This window comes from Macrobrachium nipponense, chromosome 45, assembly GCF_015104395.2.
Source record: "Macrobrachium nipponense isolate FS-2020 chromosome 45, ASM1510439v2, whole genome shotgun sequence".
Taxonomy (NCBI): Eukaryota; Metazoa; Arthropoda; class Malacostraca; order Decapoda; family Palaemonidae; genus Macrobrachium; species Macrobrachium nipponense.
Genome location: NC_061105.1, coordinates 40,466,020 through 40,476,019, shown reverse-complemented (window position 1 = coordinate 40,476,019; position 10,000 = coordinate 40,466,020). Strand labels below are relative to the sequence as shown.

Sequence of the window (10,000 nt, the reverse complement as noted above, 5' to 3'; positions counted from 1 at the left end):
GTGTTGATCTCATAAATAAGCGTGCTGATCTCATAAATAAGCAAGCAGAAAAGAAAGAGAAAAGTGATGCAGAGTTAGAGCTTAGACGCATTGAAGCAGAAGAGAATTTGATTAAGCTAAAAATGCTTGCTGAAAGAGAGAGAATGCAAGCTGAAAGAGAAAGAATAGACAGGGAAAAAACAAGAAAGAAGAGAAAGAGAGAAGAAGAAAAAGCAGCAGAAGAGGAAAGAGAAAGAATAAAAGAGGAAAAGAGAAAAAAAAGCACAGAAGAGGAAAGAGAAAGAATAAAAAGAGGAATAAATCGCAAGACATGAAAGGGAAATGGAATTAATAAGAGCTAGATCACATTACCCTGTAACACCGTCTAACCCTAACCCAAGGTAATCAAGACCCTGTTTGATGTAGTGAGAGAACAGAAGTTAATCCCTAAGTTTACTGAAGAAGCTCCAGTGAGTTTTTTTGATCACTTTGAGAAAGTCGCTTCAGGTATGGATGGCCAGAGGATAAATGGTCAGTTTTGCTACAAAGTGTCTTGATTGGTAAAAGGGAGAAGTGCTTATCTAGCCTTAACAGCTGATCAGTGTAAAGACTACAAGGTACTTAAACACAGTGTGCTACAAGTTTACCAGATGACCCCAGAGTACTACAATGAGAGATTCAGAAATTTAAGAAAAGATGAGAAAGGAACATTCTTAGATTATGCTTACAAGTGAGAAGGGTTTCAAAACGTTGGGTAAAAGCTGCTAAAGTAAAAACTTTTGATGAGTTAGAAGAGTTACTTGTTCTTGAACATATCTTAAAGGGAATTCCTGAACATATAAGAGCCTATTTAAGAGAGAGAGAGAAGTGAAGAAACTTGATAGAGCTGCTACCCTGAGTGAAGATTACAATATAATCAGTAGTAAACGTAATTACAATGTCAAGTACCAGAGTCAACAACGCCCAGGTTTTAAGTCTTATCCAAAATAACAGGAACAAATTTAATGGGAAACACCTTCAAGTGATACTACTAAGAGTACCAAGGTAATACAGCTCAGCAAATTAATGTGAAATCCTCATTCAGTTTTTCAAGACAGTTACAGAAACCTAATGTTGTCTGTTTCAAGTGTGGAAGAGTAGGACACTACAGTCAAGAGTGTTACCGGAACAACAGCAGTCAAAAACCAGTTAGTCAAGTTGTGAAACAAACTACGAAGAGCAGTGTGGGAAAGAATCAGACTCCAGAGAAGAATGAAACTAAACAAGCTGAATGTTTAGCAACCAGTGAAAGTTACCTCAAGCAGTGAGTGGTTAAGCAGTGTGGAGGCTTTTAAGCCATATATCTATGAGGGTATGCTGTCAACTCAAGAAGGAAGTATGCAGGTACCAGTCAAGATATTACGTGATACAGGGAGTAACCATAGTGTGGTAGTACGTGGTTCTCACCCTCAGTTGAGAAGAGTCTCACAGGAGATTCAGTTATTTTGAAGGGTGATAGGAGGAGAGGAAGTAACTCCTATATGCCGCTTACACCTGTCATGTGAATTGGTGACAGGGAATGTTGATTTTGCTGTAAAGGACTCACTAGCTGTGGAAGGTATACATGTTCTGTTGGGGAATGAAGTTGGTGGTGTGCCATTTATTCCTTGTTCTGTAGTGACAGACAAACCATTGAGGATTAGTCCTACAGAAGAGTTGGAGAAGAATAATAACCCCCACCTGTTTCCTAGTTGTGTAACTACCAGAAGTATGAAGAGGACTACGACTGTAAGTGAAGAAACTGAGGATTTACACACCCAAGAAGGATCAAGTGAAGGATCTTTGTGCTTAGAAGAATTATTCCAGGGAAGTGAAGTTTCCCATAGTGCTGACCAAGAAGAGATTTCCCAAGAAGATGAAGTAGACGACGACGAAGAAGAAGAACCTGATGTTCCTGAAGAGACTCCGAGTAGTCAAAGTGTTGCTGAAGACAGTAGTGAAACTACAGTAGCTGAGTTAGCAGATATTGAGAATTCAACCCTTGAAGTTGGTCAAGTGACAAGAGAGAAGCTGATGGACTTGCAGAAGAAGGAGTGCATCGTTTAACTGATTTGTTCTTCAGAGTTGTTGATCGAGAAGAGATGCAACAAACTCCTACCTGTTACTATCTGAAGGAAGGTTTGCTGATGAGGAAGTATAGACCTACAGATATACCAGGAGATGCTGTATGGGGCGAATATCATCAAATTTTGATTCCATATTCATTGAGAAAGCAAGTGGTTGCAGTAGCTCATGAGTCTGGACATATGGGAATCAGGAAGACTGTGGAGAAGATCATGAAATATTTTTTCTGGCCTGGACTTCACAGAGATGTTAGCAGGTTCTGTAGTGAGTGTCATACCTGCCAGATAGCTGGAAAACCGAATGAAACCATCAAGAAAGCCCCCTACAACCTATAGAAGTTAGAGGAGAACCCTTTAGCAAAGTGATTATAGATATGGTTGGACCGCTACCGAAGACAAAGAAAGGAAATGAGTATTTGTTGCATTATGTGTCCTGTGACAAGGTATCCAGAAGCGATCCCTGTTAGAAACATATCTGCCAGATAGTTGCTGGAAAACTTGTGGAGTTTTTTCTCAAAGTTTGGTATACCAGAAATTGTAACAAAGTGACAGAGGAACAAACTTACTTCCAAGTTGTTCCAGGAGTGATGAACTTAATAGGAGTGAAACAACAGTTATCCACTGCCTATCATCCAGAAAACTCAAGGTGCCTTGGAAAGGTTCCACCAGACATTGAAAAGTATGCTGACAAAGTATTGTTCTGAGTCAGGAAGAGAATGGGATGTTGGTTTTACATTAATGTTGTTTGAAGTTAGGAGTGCTTATCAAGAAAGTATGGGATGTTCACCTAATGAGATGATTTTTGGAAGAGAAGTGAGAGGACCGTTGAAGATTCTTGCAGAAAATTGGGAAGAAAATCAAGAGGAAAGCCAAGCAGAGTATGTGAAGAACTTAAGGAAGAGGTTGAAAGAGATTAGAAAATTCTCTTTAGAAACTTGAAAATGAGTCAAGAGAAAATGAAAAAGGAGATTTGATGCTAAGGCTAATCTAAGAAGTTTTAGTATTGGTCAACAAGTGTGTGTTCTTACCTGTCAGAGATTTCCCCTCACTAATAAATTCAAGGTCCTTACAAGATAATTCAGAAGTTAAGTGATAGAACTTATGTTGATTGAAAACACAGAAAGAAGAAGAAGACAAAGGAAGATACATGTGAACCTCTTGAAAAAACCTTATTTCTCAGAAACTAAAACTGAAACTGTGTCAGTAACCCAGACAACTTTATCTACAGAAGACGGATGATGGCTACGAATTGGGAGCTGCAAGCAAGATGAATAATTCTTCAATTTTGGAAAATTTGGAGGATAAACAAACTGAAACATCTGAGTGTTGAACAAGGTGAAGACTTAAGTGACGTAATTAGAAGTTTTCCAGAAATTTTCAGATGTGCCTAGACGTACTGATCTGACCAGCATGAAATCAAGATTCAAGAAGATGGAAAAACCTTTCAAGCAAAGAGCCTATCGCTTATCACCGTATCATCGAGATGTTTTGAAGAAAGAAGTTGAGTATTTGCTGGCAACATGGATTGAGCAGAACCCAGTTCAAGTCACTTTAGTTCTCCATGTGTGTTGGTGAAGAAACCAGATGGTTCATTTAGGATGTGTACTGATTATAGGAAGCGAATTCTATCAGTGTGGCTGATAATTATCCTTTGCCTCTTATAGATCAGTTACTTGATAATATTGGCAAGCCAAGTTTGTTTCCAAGATAGACTTGTTTTGTTGAAAGGATATTATCAAATTCCCTTAGATGAGAATGCGAAGCTGCTGTCAGCTTTTATTACTCCTTTTGGTTTGGGACTATATCAGTATACTGTTCTGCCGTTTGGTCTGATGAATGCACCCGCAACATTTCAACGAGTGATGGATCAACTGTTAGGATCAATAGAAGGAGTAGGTGTATACCTAGATGACATCGTGATTTACTCTACAACGTGGGAAGAACTCTGAAGATTCTGAAGAAAGTTTTCAAGAAACTACAAGAAGCAGGATTAACAATCAACTTAGAGAAGAGTGAGTTTGGAAAGGCAACTGTACAGTATCTTGGGTTTGAAGTTGGGAAAGGCCTTCTTGCTCCAGTAAATGCTAATGTAGAAGGTATCCGTAAGGCTACCCCACCTACTACCAGGAAACAGCTACAGAGATTTTTAGTCATGGCTGGTTTCTATCGTCGTTTTTGCCCAAATTTCTCAGCCGTAGTAGCTCCCTTGACAGACTTGACTAGTCCCAAAGCTAAGTTTATTTGGACTCCAGAGTGTCAAGAATCCTTTGAGAAGGTGTAAAAGCCATTTTAACTTCAAGACCAGTACTTCAAGCTCAGACTTCGTCAAGATTTGTGATACAAGTTGATGCGTCAGACTGTGGTGTTGGAGTGTTCTACTTCAAGAAGATGAAAATAATATCTACCATCCTGTATGCTTCGTGTCTACAAAATTGAAAAAACATCAGAAGTATACTCGACAATCGAGAAGGAAACTTTAGCCTTAATCACCGCATTGAAAAAATTTGAAGTGTATGTGAATAGACCTAGGAATGAAGAAATATTAGTTATGTCTGATACAATCCACTATCATTTATCCAGAAAATGAAAAATCACAATCAAAGACTGACCAGGTGGTCTTTGTGCCTGCAACAGTATAACTTAAGAGTGCAGCACATTAGTGGCAAAAACAATGTAGTTGCTGATTATTTATTCTCGTTGCGAATCGTTGGATTCAACACCGTGATAAAAAATCTTCTGGGGGGAGGTTATTATATATTGCTACTTTCAAAATGCATGTTTTCCCCTCTTTGAAATGTCTGTAGATTGGTGTAACATTTTTTCAGATTCCTAGATAGCTTAGAATAGGATGTTTTAATGTGTGTTCAGAATTTCGCATTTACGTCTTGTAAAAGATACATATATAACGTAAGAGAGAGATCCTTGTCTTTTCAAAGCTGCAAATGTTTAACTTTTATGTCAGCACTTTAAGAGTGGAGTCTGCGAGATCCGTTTGCTCCCTGCTCTTGTCAGCGCGTTTGATAGCGAGCTCGTTGTCATAAAAAACATGTCAATCTTAATTATCGTTACCCTCCGTTTAAATCGGGTACGTATCGTTGAGCAGTCTTGTCTTGTACGTGTATGTATTTGCCAAGTCCTAACGTGGATGTTGCACATTATGTGTGAAGATTGCGTCAGATTTCAGAAACTTTCGAAAGAAGCTTTGTGCCTAGAACGTTTTGAGACATCGCTCTGTCATTTCCATAAAGGAAGAGATTTTCATTCGATCTTTTAAGACCTCGAGGCAGTTAGTCTCTCTCTCTCTCCTCGCTCTCTCTCTCTCTCTCACTCGACATCGAGATTATTTAACGTACGTAAATTTGGTCACTCATACTTGTGAGAGTTTCTATATTTGATATTCTTAGAATTTTTTATTAGTGTTATTAGTTTCTTTTGTGGAATCTGAACAAACATTTCGTAACGGCGCCTTTGTTTTTTGTGAAAGTGTAATATAACAAGCTGCAGCAAAAGAGAAAGAAACTGGTATACCAAGGTAAAGTGATTGTATATTTTTATACATATATATATATATATATATATATATATATATATATATATATATATATATATATATATATATATATATATATATGTGTGTGTGTGTGTGTGGTGTGTGTGTGTGTGTGTGTGTGTGTGTGCGTGCGTGCGTGTCTGAGTGAATATATGTGTGTGTAACAGATAAAGACAGACAGATAGAAGCTGAAACAGCTAAATAAACTAACAGACAAAAAACCCAAACAACACTACCCAGTCAGCAACACTCCCACTGAAACCCGTCATGAAGTCAGATTTAATAATCCCTTCCCTATCCTTCATTCCTCTTCCTCGCCAGGATTCGAGAGGGAAGTTCCAGGTTACCCTCGATACTCCTACCTGGGAGATCCTGCGAAGGGCGAGCACCACCTGGTGATCAACGCACGACCTTGGAGGACGACGGCGAGTACCAGTGCCAAGTGGGACCCACGGGCACGACCAGTGCCCTCTGGGCACCGCTAACAACGTTACCTGTATGGGTTAGTCCAATGGATGAATAGTGAATGGAAAGGGGAATGAGGGAATGAATGGATGTATGAATGTATGAGAGGTTGGGGCAGATGATGAATGAATTGACGAATATGATAAGAAGTACGGAATGAATGATAGAATGAATGAATCCAATAAATCAATAACCAATAGGGGAAAGCGAGGTAAATGAATGAATAAAAAGCATGAGTAAGAAGTGAATGAATATGAATGGGGGAGTGAGATAAAGAATAAAACATATGAATGAGTAGATGAATGTGGAACAGAGAGGTACTGAATGGATGAGTAAAAGGAATGAGATTGAGTGAATGCAAGATGAAGCAGTGCATAAAATTCCTTCTAAGCATTCACACACCAAACAAGTAGTTTCCGTTTACATTTCAAAAAGAATCTTGCATTCGGGACGCTCCACGTTCGAATGCGTCTCTCCCAAGAAATGCATGAAGACTCTAAACCAGGTGAAATCATTTTGTTTATCTTCTCCTGAAATTCCCAACACCTTATTTGCAAAACAAATACCTCGCGTGCCAATCAAAAATACTTCTGCATGAGTTTTGCATGTTCCCTGTTTGTAGTCGTTAACACTTTCCAAGATTTTCTGTTTGGTCGTCCTGTTTGTGAGCTCACTTGACTTCGTTTCGTGGGTTTCAAGAGATTCTTACTATATCACTGAATACTGTAGTATAGGAGAGTTAAGACTTAGATGCAGTAAGACTTTTCCGTTTAAAGGATACTTCAGCTAAAATTCACAACGTATCATAATACTGTCCAGTTTCTCATTTGACTTTCAGAATAAAAACTTCTTATTGATTAGACTTTTGACAAACCTTGTTCAAAAAGGCTAGACTCTCAGGATGAAGAAGTTTTCCAAATTTCTTCGTATTCGTCCATCAAATTCATTTCTCACGAAAGACTGGTCAAATAAAATGAAATAAATTAAAAATAAATGGAAAATGTCTAAAAACAATGTTGTTCCAAAAACCAAAAGCAACAAGGGAGAGATATAAGAAAACAGAGAAAGCAAAAACATAATACATGGCACATAACCTACAGCAGATTAGTAAAACAATGAAAAGAAGCGACAAATATAGATGAGGAAAATAATCCTCTCATAATCTCCATCTCTCGCAATCAACCAGAAAATATGGACAATATGAATTTTCCGGATCCCAGATGAGGTCCTAATCCACGAAATTGCCGGAACGTAAAAGTGAATTCTCTCGGTGAAGAGTTTCAACCCCGTTCAGTTGTGACAAAAAAAAAAAAAAAAAAAAAAAAAAAAAAAAAAAAAAAAAAACTTCCTTCATTAACCCTTTATTTCCTATTCTGGATCCGACTAAAATCTAACTTTTTTTTTACAAAATCGAGTCGTTGACGAAAAGCAGGAAATTCAAGAGAGCGAAAAACGCGAGTAGAAAGAGATGAACACTGCGCAAAATTCTGTCCGCGAAAAGTTGTCCTTAAAAAGAAGTAATTTTGGACCAAGCAGTCCTGATTCGTAAACTTTTCTCGTCTTTCTTTTTAATTTTTAATTTCGATGCAAAATTTTCCAACTTCTTTTTTTTTTCGCTCTCTGAAATGAGAACGAGAAAGTTATGATGACAGCAATGATTTGGAGAAAGACTTCTACAAAGAGAAAAAAAAAAAAGGGTGCGAGGATGTTAATGAATGCCCAGCCTGATTGGGCATTGCTTGTAACACAACCGCGATCATGCTCTTCACTAAATCAGTGATATGGTTCGGGGAACACTACATAATTAACTGTGGCGCGTAGCATACGATTTCATTCAACAGTACTGCCAGTTATTCTTAGAATTTATTGTCCTGTGGATGAAAGAAACATATTTATGCATCAATGATAAATTCCTCAATATGTTTATAAAGTGCCGTATATTGATATAAAATTATATGGATTTTTCGTTAAGCTGTATTGTACAAAGGTATTATCCTATGTAGCCTAGTCCTGTAGCAATGGAATGTAAAGCCCTAAGCATGGCTCGACTGCTGCTTGGTGTTGTGTGTTCTCAGTTATACTACCTGTACAACGTTATCCTACAAACGTTTTACCCTTATCTGCTTCCAAGTAGTAAAATGAAGTAGTTTTACTCCAATACACGACTGTGCTGCACTATACTATTCTGTATTGTAACTCGTTCTGGACTGCACAGTACCGTACTGTGCTGGACTACAGTATATATGTATAGAATTGCTATGATATCCTGTCCAGAACAGGGTTGCACTATGTCCTACAGTAGACATTCCTGCCATAAACTCTACCATGCTGTACTAAACTAAAACTATAAAAAACTATTTCCTTCCTTGTTCACTGACCACTTCTACAAATACTGTACTACAGTGCATTTCTTTAGTACCAGTACATTTCCCTACACTCTACTTTACCTACAGATTGCTCTGGTGTAGCACAGAATCACTCTGTCACAGAACCCACTGACTAACGTAGATTACGAATCTCTCTCTCTCGCCAGTGGCTCCGTCTAGCATCATCGTCAAGGGGGACAGAGAAGGGAAGACGGTGGAAGGGATTCAGGGGCAGACCCTCCAGCTCGAGTGCGTCGTCAAGGACGGTCGGCCAGCCCCTTCTGTCGCCTGGTACAGGAACGGAGTCTTGCTCGATCAAGGTATGAGTGATATTTAAACAAACACACACACACACACACACATACATATATATCTATATATATATATATATATATATATATATATATATATATATATATATATATATATATATATGTATATATATATATATATATATATATATATATATATATATATATATATATATATATATAAGTACAACTAAATCATGAAATATGGAACGTGAGTATATTAAATAAAGACAGATTCACGGAGAATGAGATCGAAGGAGGGTCTGCAAGGTCTTTCGACTTCTTTCCTTTACTTAGAAGATGAAGGAAAGGTCAAAGGTCTTGCAGAATTCCATCGTTTCTCTTTTCTTCGTGAGAACAACACTTGTTGTACAACACAGAAACAGAGGAAAGTGACACAACAGAGCATCAGATCTTTCGCCTTCACCCAGACATTTTCAAACAAGGGTTTTGCTCGAAATGCGACAGAGTGAAGGTGAAAGATCTAGCACTCCGTTGCCCTACTTTCCCCGTGGTGGCCTTATACTCTGGCTATTATTCACATCTCTGACCACAGAACCTGAACATAACTATTTTGATGAGCATCATCTATCATCCTCTGCCAATCTCCGCAGAGCTGCACACGGAGAGGCTCGAGACCTCACCCAACGGGCGCAGCTGGAGCGTTCGTCAGTCACCTGTTCATCACGCCTGAAGCCGAGGACGACGGCCAGCAGTTCTCCTGCAGGGCGATGCATCCCTCCCTCACTAACTCCCCGACGCCTTTGTTGCCTCCATCGCCCTTTCTGTCCTGCATAAGTTTGAGGCTGTGAAACTGTGTGCACATGTGCTGTACATTCGCGTGTGTATATAAATGCCCCAGTCTGCGTAAAAGCTTAGAATGATTGTCATTTGTGATTTGTCGCTGAAGATGTTCTAGGAGGTTTTTATTTGTTGATTTATGTTGATTTATCTGTCTATTTATCTGTCCCTGTCTATATATTTTATATATACATATAGTATATACATATATATCATATATCTATATACTATATATATATATATATATATATATATATATATATATATATATATATATATATATATATATATATCAGTGGTACCTCGAGATACGAAATTAATCCGTTCCGAGGCGGCCTTCGTATCATGAGTTTTGTTGTATCTTGAACCGCATTTTACATGTAAAAATGCCTAATCCGTTCCAAGCCCTACAAAAACACCCCATAA

At 38.2% G+C, this 10,000-nt stretch overlaps 1 protein-coding gene across 1 annotated transcript in view; it reads left to right on the top strand.

Annotated features, from left to right (window-relative positions):
- The window catches only part of LOC135214142 (kin of IRRE-like protein 2), a 91,187-nt gene extending 81,653 nt beyond the window's left edge, over positions 1 to 9,534 (top strand). The window contains exons 4-5 of the mRNA XM_064248228.1: positions 8,630 to 8,782; positions 9,388 to 9,534. Coding sequence (XP_064104298.1) covers positions 8,630 to 8,782; positions 9,388 to 9,467 — 233 coding nt within the window. The 3' untranslated portion in view covers positions 9,468 to 9,534. The remainder of the gene's footprint in view (positions 1 to 8,629; positions 8,783 to 9,387) is intronic.
- Positions 9,535 to 10,000: the final 466 nt, after the last annotated feature.